This window comes from Prinia subflava, chromosome 3 (assembly GCF_021018805.1).
Source record: "Prinia subflava isolate CZ2003 ecotype Zambia chromosome 3, Cam_Psub_1.2, whole genome shotgun sequence".
Lineage (NCBI taxonomy): Eukaryota > Metazoa > Chordata > Aves > Passeriformes > Cisticolidae > Prinia > Prinia subflava.
Window position 1 is genome coordinate 9,655,157 of NC_086249.1, and position 17,780 is coordinate 9,672,936.

A 17,780-nucleotide genomic window follows, 5' to 3' on the forward strand; every position below is an offset into this window, starting at 1 on the left:
CAGAGGGGCAGAATCCCCTCCCTGCCCTGCTGCCCACGGGGCTTTGGCTGAGCCCAGCACACGGGGGGTTCTGGGCTCCCAGCGCACACGGCCGGGGCAGCTCCAGCCTCTCACCCACAGCACCCCCAAGTCCTTCTCCCAGGGCTGCCCTGGGTCCATTCTCCTCCCAGCCTGTCTTTGTGCTTGGGATTATCTTGATCCAGGTGTAGAACCTTGCACTTGTTGAACTTCATGAGGTTCACAGAGATCCACCTCCTGAGCTTGTCAAGGCCAATCTGGATATCATCCCTTCCCTCCAGCATGTTCACAGCTCCACTCAGCTTGGTTTTCTCAGCAAATCTGCTGAGGGAGAACTCAGTCCCACTGTCCTGTCACCAACAAAGATGTGTCCTCAGGCTATATCCTACATAACATAAAAATTGTTAGAGGAACTCTGAATTAAATTGCTAGAAATGCTCAGATCGATAGATGGATTCTTTTTGGCTTCATACAGCTTTGGATCATGCTCTCAGGGAAGAAATAGATGACTACAGGCCTTAACCTGAATTCTCATAGGCAAGAGTGGGGAGCTAATCCTTCTTGCAGAGTGGATTGGAAAAATTCTGCCAGCCTTTCCAAATTCTGTTCTAACTGCTCCCACCAGGCCTGGGTGGCTGCAGACTTTGAAGGCAGCACTGATTGTTTGGAACTCTTTCCAGCAGGGTGCTGTCATTTTGATATTAAAAAAAAAAAAAAGTCCATCAAAGTAAAAGGGAAGTGGGGTGATGGAAAACAAAATGTTTGCAAAACAGGCCAGTTCTTTGAATTTCCCAATCCATTACGTAACAAAAATGCATGAACTGTGTGATTAAGAACACTAACTAATAAGTACAGAAATCAATTCTGTTTAGTGAGAATTCAAATCCCTTTGAGGATTTAAAATGTTTTTTAAAGTCTAAGGAGGTGTGGGGGCGAAGGAGGGGGTGACATCTTTTCTATAAATGCATAGAATTACTAAGCACAAGGGATTTATTTAACCAGGAAACTCACATTACTGAGATTAGACATCTCGTTTTCAAGGTGCTCAGGGAAGATAATGACTCCTATACCCATAATTCACTGTAGACATCAGTTTTGTCTGATAATACATAAATTGACCTGATGATAGAAGTTAGCAGTTTTCACTCTAAATTGCAGCATAGTGCTAGATAGCAATAAAGAATGTGTGGGCCTGATTCATTGAGCTTCTGTAAATTAGAAGCAGAGGATTTGGCCCTCCTGTTCAGGAAATATACATTTCCTCTCTAAAACAGAGATGCAGTTTTTCCTTTCATTAAAATCTAAATGCTCTGAAAAACAAAATGAAATCTTCTGGAACAAGGGAATGAACAATGTGGTTATTTATCCTAAAAAGAAGGTTAGCCTCAAGGAATAGATGAATGTTATAATGAATCATATGGAAAACACCATGGGCTTTTATGATGCTGTGATTAAATGTGATCAGTTAGCAGGGGAAGGTGCATGAAATTCTGATTGCAGAAAATTTTATGGGAATTTTGCCAGTGACTTTAATAGGCACAGAGCTTCCCTTGGATCCTGGAAACTGTGAAAGCATTTTATTTGCCTATTTGATTTTGAGTTAGGGAATATTGGCTCTTCTTGTCTTTATTTGCTTGATTTTCTGGGCTGAAGTAAATGTTATAGCATTTTATGTTGAGTAAGCTTAAAATAATCTCTAACTGAGCTAAACTCTGTTGAAAATCCTTGTTGCAAAGATGTAAAAACTGCTGTATTGAATTTATCCCTGCAGCTGTAAGATTGTCTTTTCAGAGGAGGAACAGACTATAACAATCTGGCAGAGGTGAGGAGGATTGCGAAGCTTTTTCCTTACCATTTTTCAATTAGCTGCTTAAGGTAAAAGGAGGAAATGAAGAAGCTGCCTCTAAATTGAACGAGATTATAAAAGAAAAAAAAATCAATACCGTTTAAGGAATCAGATTTTTAGTTGGTACTTCATGGGTCCTTTCCAAACTATTAAGTAGATGTAATTTAGAGCCACTGATTGGAACATCTGATTCAGGAATATCAAATGTTAGCAGCTCTGTCTTAGAGACGCTGTTGTGTTAGACCACTGTAGTATGGTCTGAAATGGAGCTTTCTCCCATTTAGAGTGTCTTCAGAGGATGTGCATGACAGAAGGTGTTAAAATTACAGTAGAAGTCTCCCAGGTTCAAACAGGGGCTTCTCACTGAGCTCTTGGCCATGGTTGTGGATGCCATGGCTCTGCACAGAACTGCTTTGTCACCCGCCTCTGGGAGGGAACAGGAGAACCTGAAAGGAGACAGGGGTTTTATCCAGTGTGCACCTACAGGATTGCCCTGTCAGGGAATGTGTGGGGTATGGAGAAGGCTCTGGCTGAAAGTAAGTGTCATGGGTTGGCACTGGCCAGATGTTAATGCACCCATGAATATGTTTTTTTTTCTTCCCTAACAGCTACTGTGGGATGTGATCAGGAACAGAGCAGAGCAGGCTTAAATCTTGAAAACAAAAAAAAACCACCAAAACTTTATTACATTACATAAGAACAGGGACAGAAATACTCTTAAACACACACAGAGACAGAAATAAAAACTTCTTAGAACATTTCTTCTCCCAGTTTCTACCTCCCCACACATCACTCTTCACAGACCAACCTTTGGGTTTTAGATCAAACAATCACCACTCAAAAACAAACTAATCTTCAATTCAGCAAGGGAGAGAGGAGTCTCTCTGGCACCACAGACTGTTCTCTAGAACACACAGGTCTACTCCTTATGTGTTCCCATGTCACCCGTGGCACCGCCCAGAGAAGTCTGCCAGGGTGACTCTCTCTTTTTCCTATGTCCAGCGCTCTCACCACTGTCTCATAGGCTACAACTACATACAGGGCTTTTATGGATGCTGCATGCTGAGCTCTCCCCTTTTTACCCAGGGGCCGGGGTTCCAGGAGCAGGTCTGCCCTGAGGGCAGAGGGTGCCACCTCACCCTCCCCTTCTTCTCTCTGCTCGCTCCACTCTTCAAGTGCCAGTCACTGTAGCAAAAGCAAGGGGCAGCTGCATCCACCCAAAATGCAGTTTATGTTCAAAAGAGACTTAAGTTCAGTCTATGGCTGACATTATGCAAGAGAATTCCAGCTCAAAAGGCTACTCCTCTCATTCTTCCATCGAGTTCCTTCCAATCATGCTTTATCATCTCGGTTCCAAGCCGCTTCCCTCTCTCCGAAACTACCAGTCATGAGAATCAATGTCTAAGAAAAGTTTCTTTCTGCCAAGCAAGGGTTAACAGTTTTTTCTCGGCAGGGTGCTGCAGGCTGAGGCACTCCCAGGCTCCGCAAACTGCAAACTCCCACGTGGCTGGGCAACTTCTCCCGGAGTTTGAGGGGAGGAGGGGGGTGAGCACACACAGAAGGCACTTCCACAGTTTTCTACTCTTCTATCCTGGACGGGGCAGCTCAGTTCCAGTTCTGTCCCTTCTCTTCTCCCCCTTGGGGCTCCGGCTTACCTGAGCCGACCACGTGTTTCCCCTCCCCCACCCAGCCTCGTGGCTGGGCAGGGGAAGGAGGCCTGAGACGTCTCTCTGCTGAAACCGGGATCCAAAAAGAGGCCGAACCCCCCAGACTCTTGCTTTTAACTCTTTGTGTCCTCAGAGGCGTGTCCAAACCTCCGAGTGACCAATCCAGGTGCCAGCAGAAAAGCTGATCACTGATTGGACTGCCCACATCCCCCTGGAAAAATTCACCTCCCCCCGCAACCACCACAGTAAGTGATGAAAGTTCTTTCCAGAGAAACAGGACAGCAGGAGGAAGCCTCTGACTTAATTTCTGAATTTCCCACTTTCCATCAGGATAGCAGAAATGCACAATGTTTACCTTGAAATGTTCATAGAGTAATAGTTCAGCCTTTTCTGTGGAGTGAATAAAGAAATGTGACCACCTAGCCTGTAAGTAGTTACATGTTTAACACTCAGACTCTAACAGGCAGTAGCATTGTTGCTTTTAGTTTTAAAACTGTATGAAAACTTTCAGATGACAAATAAATGATGGTCAGAAGAGAAGTAGATGTGCATTTCAATTAAGGATTGATATGCTTTAAGAGGAAAATAGGAGGAGGAAGAGAATAGGAGTAAATATTACTTCCAGATTTACTGAAATGTGTCCAAGTTAACAACTACTAATACATTATTTTATCTTTGTCCATCACACAGTGAAATCTGTGAACTACCCAGCCCTACTGGTGAGTTCTCCCAGTGGCAGATGAAGCTGCACCAGTGGAGTGGCTGTCATTAGAAGGGGAGCCTGGAGCTAGGGCTCAATCAAAAGAGTACCTGCACCATGGCTTGACCTTTACTGCTTGTATGCCATGTTAGATTATGGATTGTCACTTACTGTGAATTCACAGCCTAAATCCAGTCTCCTGAAAAGGCCAAGGATGCCCCAAGATCTTAGCTATGAAGTCTGTTCATTGTGCCGGAATAGAAAACTCGAGATATGAAAGTCTCAATTTGTGCAACATTTTTTTGTTGTTGTTGTTTTGAGAATGTAGAGCCCAGGCATGTAGAAATCATGCAGCAATGAAGAAAGAGAATGAAAACCTAACAGTAATGCAAGATTACAGCTGGAAAGTGAAGGTTCAAGTATTTGATAAAACCTTTTCCTGTCCCCTTATTATAGTGTGGGCTTACTGTTCTGTTATGCTACTGCTACAGCAAAGTGCTTTATTTATACCAGATAAAATATACATAGAGGTCACAACACTAATGTTACCCTCAAAGTTGATCTATTTAGTTACTGTTTTTTAATTATTTTCAGAGTTCAAATTCTTTCCACAGACAGCTGTGATATCAAATAGCATTATGAACTCTTGCTGAGTATTTTATTTATATTATTCATCCTGAAAATAAGCTGTTGATTCTGATTTTAATTATTCTAGTAGGTGTTTCCTTACAGTTTGTGATTTATCTAGTAGTCTAATGTGATCTCTAGTTTAAGCCTATCAACAAACCTGACCCCTACCAAAGGCTGTATCAGTGAATAATAAACATCTAAAGTGTTACTTCTTCATAAAAAGAGTTTTAACACTAACAGTACCCCAAATCATGCATTTTTGCCTTCCTACATAGTTTCTTGCCATATATGTGTATCTGTAGGTACAAGCTGTTTTTTCTTTTTTAATGTTTATCCTTAAATTAATGTATTTTCTGCATGTCTACAAATATAGGCAAAATGAAAACTTAATAGCTTAGTTTAAGGTCTGCCCTTTTAGTTACTCTTCCCTCAAGGATTTGTGGTATAAAATTAAGAAACTTCCTCATAAATGCTTGCTCATAAATAGCCAAATTGCCTCTAAAGCTACAACCCAAAATCAAGGAGTTAAACCAGTCTGAATGAAAGAGACATTCCTCTGAGCTACTTATTTTCATTTTACTAGCTCTTCAGTCTTGCTGGAATTTTCCAGATAGCTATTACTGTAAATAGGCATTAAAAAAAAGTAATCCTCTGTAGCTGGGGAAGGGTGCTTTTGGTCATTACTTTCATAGTGTTCTGCACATGAGGTTTGTGATCTTAGTTTAGTTTTTCCAGCTGGAGAACCTGAGGCACAGGAAGGATGAGAACTTGCTCCCTCACAAGAAAACTAGCAAGTGAGCCATAAAGCAAATGCAGGCCCATCTGTGGCAAGCTTGGTCTCTCAAATGTCTATTTTTGTGTCACTAGGTGGTAATTGACAAAATCTGTTACTGTTCCTCAAGTTTATAGGAGGAGTAAATGAGAAGTCTCTCATTAATTTGCTTCTAAATGATAACATTTGTCATAAAGCTCTTCACAGCCAACCCTATTTTACTAATATGTGAAATCAACCTGAAATTATAACTACAAAGAGGCCTAGGAAAAGTCTTCAAAAATACTTTTACATGCCTCACAGCAAACTGGAAAAGTGGAAGCTAAGGATTTTTTTCCTTTTAAAATACTGAATCTTATCTGTGTTTGTTTGTGTGAGCGTTGTTTGGGTTTTGCTCAGGGTAGAAACCAACTTACGTTAAAATGCATTTATCCTGCCAAGATACAGACATTTCAAGTTTTCTAGGATGCAGATTCAGACTACAAAATTACTAGAATAAACTGAAACACTCAGAAGTAGGAGTGATGAAAGGGATGCCTGTCTTTTACAAATATGAAGCTGTGGGCCCAAAGAAAGGAAATCAAGATCATGCTCACATAATGACACTGCCTCTCCATTTGTGGTAAATTTCAGCTTCTCTCTTCAGTACCAATTGCTGCTTGTTCATGTAATCAAATTTCATAGCATTCACATAAAAATGTAGGAAATTAATTTATGGGAGATTAATTGTGGGTCAGTGGGCAATATTATTCCAAACACAGTCTGATTTCATATTCTGTATGAATATTCATAATCTTTAAATTTCATATATTTCATAATCTGTAAAAATTGAGACTGAAAGTACTTTTTTGGAACTAATTCTTTGTTAGACAGCTCTACTCCACTATATGTGATGGAATTCTCCTGATTTGTACCATTAGTGACATAGACTGCTCTTTTTCTCTACAACTGCTTCTCCTGTCTTTGCTTGTCTGTATACATTATAATACCTCTCACTATAATGCATGGATCAGCTTTGACCACTCCCAATTTTTTTTTATTTTCCAGATTTGCCAAGTTTTCAAATGGTAAAATTGGTTTAATCCTAATCTTCATCATCAAGCAATCAACATGTTAGGCAGCAGCTTGGTAACTATTCTTTAGAGTACAGGTGTACAGTTTGAGAATTTTGCTTGGGTTTTAGTTGGTTGGTTGTGGATATTTTTAATAACTTGTTTGTGGCTCACAAGCTTTTTCCCAAGGTCTGTAAGTAAGAAGCTTCCATTCAAACTGTAGTCAATAATAATTACTGACTTTTGTATATTAATTCCTGTGTATAGGAAGCCAGTATTTCATGAGAATTTCTGTCTTTTGATAATCTCAGTAAGCTGAAAAGATTTGCCTTGGAGTTAGGTGTATGTGCCTGTAGTCTCAGACAGGAAGAGTTTTATTTCTCTTAGATGATTAATGGAAACAACAGCCTGCAAGAGAGCATTTTCTGAGTTCATGAAAGTCATTCAGACCGTGCTTTTGTTTTGCTAGTAAACATTGCTCTTTAATTCAGAAAACAGTTTGTGCTGGCCTGGGGAAGCCTGTCTCATTTGATAATGGGCTCTGAATCCAGTGGATTATTGCGGGGATTTTATCTTGCAGTAATCTCCAGGGAGAAATGTACAAACAGCTGGGAGAGCAAGAAGGAGCTGCATTGTGCGGCAGGAGTTTGTGGAGCAGAATTTTAGGGCGCTGGAGTGGATCTCAGTACCATCATGAACCTTTTCTGTTTTTCTCTGGTAAGTGTGCACACACATGTTTTTTTCTTCATGGGTTACTGAGTTTATAAACTGAACTGGTGGGTGAGCTTTTATGGAAAAATAATGAAGGTTTTATATCTCAAACGGTGCAAGGGTTGTATAACATCTGTGAGTCTCTCTAGGATAGATGAAGGAGTTTTCTGTATAAGAAATTGTATGTAGCAAAATATGATTCAGTAAAAATATAAGGCAGAGAATGTATAATAAATCTGCCATGCACTATCTGTGACTCTTGTAGAACCATGCAGATTTAGTCATAAGGCATTTAATCCAAATACAGCAAAACACCTCATAAGTAAGATAAAATTACTAAATATATGTACGTTATAATTTGTTTTACACTACAACAAGTAGTATTTTTTTTTTTTTTAGATAATAGTATCCATTTTACTTCTTCAGTAGTTTCGGAGAATTGCTAGAACTTTTCAAGCCATAGTTTTCTATTAGCCAAACATGAAAACATAGTATAGTCATCAGGGATAATTTAGTCATGGCAATGTTTGCACACAGACAGAGGACTTGATTTAAGATCCTCTTTAGTTGGTGTTGCTTTTTTGCACTATATCTTTATTTTTGTTTGCTTGTTTGTTTTGGTTGGGTGGGTGCTTTTGTTTGTTTTGTTTTGTTTTTTCTTTCCCCCCCCCCCCCCCCTTCTCTTTCCTTGCCCCAAGGCAACTGCTCAGAATGAACAGGTAAATCAGGATAGGAAATCCATGGAAACTGTTTCTGTTTTAAGAGCTTAACCATCTGCCAATACCAATGCCCAGTATTAGTAATGGTAATTAGCTGGGTATATTTGCTGTATTTACGCAGCACAGTAGATCTGTTTGCCCACTTTTCATCTTTTATCCTGATGTTTAGTATATCTTTCCCATACATTTAGAAAGAACAATAAAAGTCAATATTCAAGCTACAATAATGCAAACTCAAATAGGGCAACTGCTTTGTGTAAATCACTGCTCCTGATTGCTAATACTATCTTAGTGCAGAGTCCTGGTGTTTTCCAGATCATAAGGATTAAAAGCAGGTTTGTACTTAAAGTAAAATGCAGTGGTGTTCAGGATTCTGTGACAAGAGTCACTCAGAAAAATAATTCCCTGGGAACTCAGTGACAATTTTGATCACAGTTTAGTGTGAATGCCCGTGCATTTGTACAAAGGTAACAATGGCTTTGTGGTACAATTTGTAACAGCTTGAAAACACTCATTTCAGAAGTTCTTTGGGAAAGAACTGTTCTACCAGGATTGTACTGTTCCGTTGGAGCAGCTTCTTGTTTTCTAGGTAGTTCACTTTAGAAGAGGGTGTTGAGCCTTGTATTGGTTAAGGAACCAACACTTAGATGAAATGTCAGGTGGATTGTGTGGGTGAGAGTGGGTCAAGTTCCAGTTTCCCTGTTGAACTGGGTATTCAGCAGCAGGGTTTCTGTGGGAGAGGCAATGACTGCTGTGATAATGGATCGTTCAGACAAGTGAAAGCTGGTGCCATGACAGTTTCTGTAATGAAATAATTAGTTCTGTTCAAAGATTGCTGCTAAGAAGATAACCTCCATTCTTTACAAGCTTTACATGGGAGCCATTCTGCCTGCTTTGGTAATCTTTTGTTCACCCAGCAAAACACCTCACAGGTTATCTACATCTAAAGATAACTTATAGGTCATTAATGGATTTCATAAAAGGAACAGCCCTGTGCAGTCCTCCCTGTGCCTGTGGCATGGGGCAGTTGCTTTCAGTAACCAGATTTTCCAGCTTAGAAATGAGCTGGTGATCCAAGTATGTGCACTGGCCACTGTTACTTTGCCACCCTGTGACCATGGAGAGGCTGGCTACAAAGTAGTATCAATATAAGGGTATTTTTCCTTTCAAGAGAGTCAAGTCAGAATTATGAACAGCAACAACATAATGAGGATTCAAAGGCAACTTTTAAAGGTGCTCAGGGAGACAGTTCCTTAGTAGATGCAAATAGCAGCCAAGGAATAGAAGTCGTGGCTGATTTACATCGAGTGAATATCTGGAGTAACTGCGAAACCTGAGACCATGGAAGAGAAATAGAGGCTACTGACAGACAGAACAAAAAGAGTTGTACAAGATCAGTAATATTCTCATGGAAGTATTTATCTCATGTAGACTGACTGACAACATTTCAGACTGTAAAGAGTGGGTGCGTGTGTGTACGTAAGTGTGCATGTGCATATGCTGTTAAAATACACTGGATTATAGCTCAGAAAATAGCTTTCTACCCTGTAGTGGAGTATAGTGTTTGGAGTAATCTACAACCTGACAGAATGACAATAATATTATTTTTAACCAGACTTCTGGCTGATCCAAAATGTTTGAATATCCAGGTAGTTAGAGGAACATCTGTTCGTACTGTTGAATTTTAATTTGGGTTTGTTTTCATACCTGTCCATACAACTGAGACAGTTCTAGCATGAGAACTGTAATGGGCCAGTGTCGCAAGTGGTGATGTGGAGGCTGGAGACACAGAGTAGTCACGAGATGGTGATGATGCCCTTTCTCACACCTTGGTGATGATGCCCTTTCTCACACCTTGGAGCCTGAACTGGATTCTCCCTTTCCCAGTGAGCCAAACAGGAATTACTCCAATCTGTCACCACCTAGGAGTCCTCTGATCTCCTAGTATGAGTGCTCCAGCATGGGGTGTTTCCCCAGCAGTACTTTGTGTCCTGAGTTGCCTTCAAGATGATTTGATTTCTCAACCGAGATTATTTTTCTCATCAGACTCATTGCCTTGTTCTCAAGAGTTTGCAGGAAAATTAGATTTGCCTTCAAAACCCTGTGTCCCTTTTTCATTTACAAAATGATCAACAGGACAAATGTCCCTTTTTGGTAGATATAATATGTTAAAAGGTCAACCTTAGACCCTAAATTTGCAGTGTGTTTTCCATCTCATGGTGCTTAGCATGTCAGACAATTGAATCAGAACAGTAGTCTTTGTATTATGGGCAATAGACAGAGAGAGTCCCAAAACAAGCACAGCTTTTGTATGAACTGCAAGAAATTATGCTGCCAAACCACCTGTTTTGATACACTGCCTAATAAATGTCAGAATACTACAAATCTGCTAAGTGAAATTTATTATTGAACTGTGAAATCCTTTGGTTAAGGCTGAGTATTTTTCCTGCATTCTTTTCCTAAATTGGCTTTCCAATATCAAGGATAAGTGCACCAGGGTTAGCGCCAATTCACCTGGAACAGTACCTGTTAAACCTATCCTGACTTATACTCACAACCTCTGCCCTTCAGTAAAGTTTTCAGAAGAAATTATAACAGAAACCCGTGTAAGAAGGGCAGTAGAGAAAGGCTGTGACATCCTAATCACAGTGTTGTTCAGATCAGTTATTCAGTTGAGCACTGGTCTTAGGATTTAAGCCAAACAAGATTCCTTTCATTTGTCTATTTCTTTCCCATATGGTGCCTTTCCAACCACCACTTCTGCTAGCAAAATGTAAAGTTAAGTACTGAGGGAAAGTCTAATCCTCTTAGTGATTTTCTGTAGCATTGGACTAGTTATGTTTTATTTTGATTGTTGGTTTAAAGATGTGCTGACAGCACAGTGTAAAACGTATTGCATCTAATGTTATAAACTGAAAAAGCCCTTGGCACTAAAAGCTAATGTTTCTGTAGTGCAAAATGTACAGCGAATAAGTATTTATAAAAGTGATGTAGTGGGTAAATTATGAATTAGCTGGAGCCTATATGTTAAAGAAACCATCGAGTAAATAGAAAGATGCTAGTGCTGCTATGACTAGTGGGACATGATGGCACTTAGGAAAGAACTGGACTTAAAAATATGTTTTACCAAAGAAGGATCAGCTGAAAGTAAAAAGACCTTCCTCTAAACTGGAGTGGCATTAGAAGAGATCTAAGTGGTTGAACTTTGTAGTGCTTCCCATGTAATCATCTCTGTATAGTCCTTGTTCCTTTTATCTGGATTGCTATTATCCCACCATACACAGGATTCCACCTCTAAACCTGAGATGGAAAATGACCTGACTGCTTTACTAAATGTTCCTTCTTCACCTTATGATCAACCTAATCTCTGCACACCACGATTATAATAATATCATGCAAAAGAAAGAGTTACAGGCAATTATTTACTTCTAGATCTGATTCAGGATATTTTGGATATTTTATCCTATAAAGCTCCTAAAGCAAAGAGATTCAGAAAGCTTTCTAATTCCATGTAGGATAAAGAATATGTGCTAACCACTCCAGAATTAAGTTCATATTTTATTCTGCTATCTCTCCTTTTCCTCTGTGATGTTTACTGTGCTCAGGACTACTAAAAGAATTAACATTTGAAATGAAAAGTCTTTACTGACTTGGCAGGTTTTGATATAAAAGTAGACTTAACTGTAAAATAAAATAGAGTAGAAGGGAGCAAGAAAATTTCAATTTCAGTTAAACACTTTGAGTTGCCCTCAAAGAAAGACAATTACTATAAGGAAAATATATTCTTATAAAGTCTAAACCAACAAGCAACAAAAACAGTTTTGAAAACTGAAGATGTATTTTCTCTTTTTTGGGTTCTCTCCTTCTCACTCCTTCTCACTCCTGTGCTTTTTTGTGTGAGTTTTCTTTCTTGCACTTGCTTTCCTGGTTGTCCTCTCTCACATCCTCTCTGCCTTGTGTTCTCACTCTTCCTTGTGTCTGCGCTCACCTGAGACCACAAAAACCTCCCTTCCTCTCTTCTCTCTTCTCATCTTCTTTTGTGTCCCTTTCTTTTCTTTTTATTCTTCCCCCATTCTCTCCTTTTGCTATTCCTTGCTTTCTCTTTTCTCTCCCTTTTAATCCTTCTCATCCTTCTCCCTTACTTCAACAATGTCATGTATTATTCCCTACGGAGGGAGAAGTATATGGTTACATTTTACATTGCAGAATCCTGGAAATATGTGACAAGGTGTCGTGGTTGCGGGGGAGGTGAATTCCTCCAGGGGGATGTGGGCAGTCCAATCAGTGATCAGCTTTTCTGCTGGCACCTGGGTTGGTCACTCAGAGGTTTGGACACGCCTCTGAGGACACAAAGAGTTAAAAGCAGGACCCCAAGGGGCCTCGGGCTCTTTTCAGATCCTGGTTTCAGCAGAGAGACGTCTCCAGCCTCCTTCCCCTGCCCGGCCACGAGGCTGGGTGGGGGAGGGGAAACACGTGGTCGGCTCAGGTAAGCCGGAGCCCCCCGGGGGGAGAAGAGAAGGGACAGGACTGGAACTGAGCTGCCCCGTCCAGGATGGAGGGGTGGAAAACTGTGGAAGTGCCCTCCGTGTGTGCTCACCCCCACCGCCCCCCCCCCCAAACTCCGGGAGAAGGTGCCCAGCCACGTGGGAGTTGTGGAGCCTGGGAGTGCCTGGGCCTGCACCCTGCCGAGAAAAAACTGTTAACCCTTGCTTGGCAGAAAGAAACTTTTCTTAGACATTGATTCTCATGACTGGTGGTTTTCGGAGAGAAGGAAGCGGCCTGGGACCGAGATGATAAAGCATGATTGGAAGGAACCCGATGGAAGAATGAGAGGAGTAGCCTTTTAAGCTGGACTTCTCTTGCATAATGTCAGCCATGGACTGAACTTAAGTCTCTTTTGAACATAAACTGCATTTTTGGGTGGATGCAGCTGCCCCTTGCTTTTGCTACAGTGACTGGCACTTAAAGAGTTGGAGCGAGCAGAGGAAAGAGGGGGAGGGTGAGGTAGTGCCCTCTGCCCTCAGGGCAGACCTGCTCCTGGAACCCCGGCCCCTGGGTGAAAAGGGGAGAGCTCGGCATGCAAGTATCCTTAAAAGAGCCGTGTATGCAGTTTTCAGCCTGTGGACAGCGGTGAAAGCGCTGGACATAGGAAAAAGAGAGTGTCACCTTAGCAGACTTCTCCGGGCAGTGCTATGGGTGACATAGAAACACATAAGGGGTGGACCCGTGTTTTCTGAGGAACAGTCTGTGGTGCGAGAGAGACTCCTCTCTCCCTTGCTGAATTGAAGATTAGTTTTTTTTTGAGTGGTGATTGTTTGATTTAAAACCCAAAGGTTGGTCTGTGAAAAGTGATGGGTGGGGAGGTAAAAACTGGGAGAAGAAATGTTCTAAGAAGTTTTTATTTCTGTCTCTGTGTGTGTTTAAGAGTATTTCTGTCCCTGTTCTTATGTAATTAATAAAGTTGTGGTGAGTTTTTTTTTTGTTTTCAAGATTTAAGCCTGCTCTGCTCTGTTCCTGATAACATCCCACAGGAGTTGTTAGAGAAAGAACATATATTCATGGGTGCCCTAACATCTGGCCAGTGCTAACCCATGACACAAGGTTTTAAAGTCATCTGTTTTGTCTAGAACATGTGATACTGCTCTCTCACCCATTTTCTCTCTTTTTGTGACCTCATGCTCTTTTCTGCACCCTCATGCCCTTTCTCCCTTGGTTAATACCTCATGGCCACTCAATCTCATGCTCTGGTGCTCTCATTCTTGCACCCTTTCTCCCTCTTTTCTGAGAGCTCTGTCAGAAGGATTCCTTGTCCACCATTTCTCATGTATTCACTCTTTCTCACAAGTTGTCCTGCTCTTTCTTATCCCCTTCCTCACAGCCCCTCTTTCTGGTGGCCTTGCACTGTCTCCCCCTTTTCATGACCTCACCCCTTCCCTCACCACCTCCTTCTCACTGTCTCTCCTGCCTGCACACTCACTTCTTGCACATGCCTTCTCTTTCTTGAACAACCTGTCTTCTGCACACCATCTCTTCCTCACTTTTCTTCTCTGTGCTATTCACACTCCCATCTTCTCAGCCCCCACCCTTCCTTCCTTGTGTTTGCTGGGTTTTTTTTTGCAGGCCATATTTTCCCAGCACACTCTATTTCTCACATTCTTTCTTCCTTTTTCTCACACTTTCTTGCCTTTCTCTCACATGTGCATTTGCAGCCCTGCTTGTGCCTGCTTGTGCCTCCTTGCACACTTCCTTTCTCAAGCACTTGCCCTTTCTCATGATGGTGCTTTTTTTGCACATTTGCTCTACCTTTGTGATTTCTTTCATGTGCTCTCCCCCTCTCTTGCCTTCAACCCTGCCCTTTCTTGTACCCACTCTTTCCTGTGCCCTCCTGCTTTCTCAGGAGTGCTCTCTTTAATGTGAGCATTCCCTCTCATGTGGGCTTGCTCTGTCTTGCAGCCATGTTTGCTTTCTTAACCTATCTTGTGCGCACTTCCTTTCTCACATCTCACTCTTTCTTGCATGCAGGGATATTTTCTCATGCCCTTTCTCACACCTTGATTTCCCTTACAGCCCCTTTATTGTGCCTTCACACTCTTTCTCATGTCCTTGTGCTTAAATCCTTTCACACCTTGCTGCTTGCTCTCTCACGCCATTTCTCTGCCTTTCTCCTTGTTCTTTCTCCCGCTTTGTTTCTTGTGCATTCTCTTTCTGAAGTGCTCCCCATTTCTTGTGGCCTTGCTTTTCTTGTGACCTCCCTCTTTCCAGCACCTTTCTTGCACATGATGGCAGTTTCTCCTGCAACCATGCTCCCACACACCATGGGCTTTATCCCACCCTTTTTGCTTTCCTTTCTTGTGGCCACCATTTCCCATACTTTTGGTTTTTTGCTTGCTTTCTTGTCCATGTCCTCCCTTTGCCACACCCTTGGTCATTTCCCTTCACTTGCTCTTTTTGGTGCCCTCCCTCTCTCATGTGCTCACTCTTTCTCATTCCCTGGCTCTTCACCTACATTGCTGTTTCCATCTCTCCAATTCACACACTCCTGTGCTTCCTCCTGTACTCACAACCTTTCCATTCCTTATGTTCACTCTTCCTCAGGAAAACTTTACTTCTCTTCCACTGTCTCTGTCTTGTGCTCTCTTGTCCCCTCCCACTCTCATTCACGGCTCCTCTTGCTTTCACACATTCCCTCTCTCCTTTGATACCTCATCTCTTTCTTTCCCTTCTCCACCTGCTCCCTGTTTTGCTTGCTGGCTCTTCCTTGTGCACTCACTTTTTCCTGTGTTCTTTCTCCCAGCAGTTGAGCTTTCCCATGTGCTCCTCTTGCATGCATCCTCTTCCTTATGAGGGAAGAATTCCCTCGCAATTCTTCATGCACGTTCTACTCCTTGTGCCCTCACTCTTTCACATGGACCTGCTGGTTTTTCTGCACACTTGCTTTTTCTTCCTTGCTCACCCGTTCTCACACAAGATTTCTCTCTTTCTTGCCTGAGCTCTTTCTCACATTTTTCCGCTTTCAAGCACTAATTCTCACATGCTCCCTGTTATGCTTTTGCCCTTTCTCCAGGTTTCACCTCCTATCTTTTCCCCTCTCCTCCCTCTTTTATCCTTGCTCTTTTCCCCACTTCTTCCCACCTCTTTCTGTATTCTTTTTGTGTATTTTCTTACCCTTTTCCTCTCCCCCACCACTCTCTTCTTTCACTGTTCCTTGTCCTATCTTTTCTCTCCCTTTTTACCTCTTTAACACTCTCTCTTTCATATGACTTCTGTTTTATGCTTCCATCTCTTCATTAAATACTCTCTTCACCAAAGTTGTGTTTTATTCCCTATTGAGGCAGAAGTGTATGGTCACATTTCACATTGCAGAACCCTGGAATTGTGTAGCAAGTTTTTAAACTCATCATTTTTTTCTGCAAGTGCTCCATCCACAACTTCAGACGGGGAGGCTGAACCATCATTGCTATATGGCAAAATACTTACAGTGATATAAAAAAATGCAGTAATAAAAAAAAAGTGCAGTTGCTGTCAAAACCCAGGCTCAGCTGGATGTTCAGCACTTGTATGTGTTTCATAAACTAGGCACCAATTTCCCAGGAAGCATTAACACATTAGTTCCTAGAATAGGCTCAAGTATGTAATTTGAGTATTTTCAAGAAGTTTGTCAAGAAATATTTCTCTCAAAATATATATTTTGGTTTATCAAGAATCTAGCAGACTGAAGCAAATAAATATCCATTGATAAACATTGTGCTTGCAAAAATTAGTCATGTCTTTGAACTGCTGCTCCACCAGTCAAAAATATTGCCTGTAAAGCTTTTTATATTAATAATATAACTTCAAATATACATCTGTGTTTATCTTCTGTACTAAAGGGACAAACGCCTTTAAATAATAATATACTATGTTAATTTCAATGGTGTTGCTCTGCTGTAAGTCACACTGCTATAAATTTGATTTGTTCCTTAATTAATGCAGTTAAAATTAGTAATCAAAATTCATTGGGAAATTATTCAGCGCAGATCAAAATGGCAACATCTAAAATTTAGGATCATGAGTTAGAGTGTCTTTAGTTTTGCCATCTGCTTTCACTTAACTCTTGAGTTATGAAATGGCAGTATGTATTTGTAATCCTAGTCTTGGAGTTGTGGGATAAATGTGAAAAGCTTAGTTTCTATTAAAATGTTTATATTCTTGGTGGTTGGGTAAAAAGAAGTGCATTAAAACACAGACTTCAAAAACCTGAAAGCAAATGGAATTAATTTTAGCCATTATCATTATTTTGAGGGCCTAAACCTTACTAGTCAAATTCTAGGAGCTGGCAGCATTGGTTCTCTGTAATTCTAAGTAATGGGGTTACCTTTCTGCATCAAATTAACTTTTTTTTTCCTGTATAGAAGTAGTAGCTATAAAACATTTCTATGGTTCCCATAAAAGTTTTCATGGCATATGGTTTTCATAGTTTTGACAGGAATTTTCATGTAGTGTTCAGCTGGAGATATACACCTGGTTTTGCTCCTTCTGAGTAGATAATATTAATTTTACTGTACGCTCAGATTTAACATGGCAATCTCTGGTGTCTAAATCATGATACTGTGAACTCTAGCATTTGGGTACTTACTAAAATCAACATCTATTTGCCTTTTTAGAGAAAGAAAAATAAGTAAAGGATTTCAAAAGATGGGGGAAGTAAAACATGTTCCATTATGCAAATCACACAAACATCTTCCTCTTAAAATTACGCTTAATTAATTATGTTTGCAAGTGTTCATCTCTGTTCAAATGTATTTTAGGAGGGCTCCATGGACAGCTTGTATGAGCCTGTCCCACAACATCAGGAAGCCAAGGATACAACTGCTCCTGAAAGCCAGGCTACCACTCCAGTGAGCACAGACGTAAGCTGTGGGCCACCTGACAGATCTGTGTCTTTGGTAAGTAACACTTAACTGCAAAGCATGCAGTGCACTTTCCAAAAATCTATTGTTCTGTACGTGGGCACGTTGTTCTGGTTCCTTATCTGCCAGTTTGAGCTCTTTAGGCTCCTTTGAGCCCCTGTTCAAACCCCATCTCTGTAGCCAGTGACCTGGTTTCTGTCCAGTCGTAACAAGCACACTTGAAAAGCAGGTCAGGAGTTTCTCTACAGCCAGCAGCACAGGGAGATTAGTGCAGCT

The 17,780-nt window shown here is 41.1% G+C and overlaps 1 protein-coding gene across 16 annotated transcripts in view; it reads left to right on the plus strand.

Annotated features, from left to right (window-relative positions):
• The window catches only part of SAMSN1 (SAM domain, SH3 domain and nuclear localization signals 1), a 185,897-nt gene that overhangs the window by 95,781 nt on the left and 72,336 nt on the right, over positions 1-17,780 (plus strand). For 14 of the 16 annotated variants that reach the window (XM_063393906.1, XM_063393902.1, XM_063393905.1 and 11 more), the window contains 2 exons: positions 7,266-7,402; positions 17,403-17,540. In XM_063393906.1, coding sequence (XP_063249976.1) covers positions 7,379-7,402; positions 17,403-17,540 — 162 coding nt within the window. In that variant the 5' untranslated portion in view covers positions 7,266-7,378. Of the gene's footprint in view, positions 1-6,704; positions 6,762-7,265; positions 7,403-17,402; positions 17,541-17,780 lie in introns of those variants that run through there. The other 2 variants (XM_063393915.1, XM_063393917.1) reach the window with 2 other exon arrangements.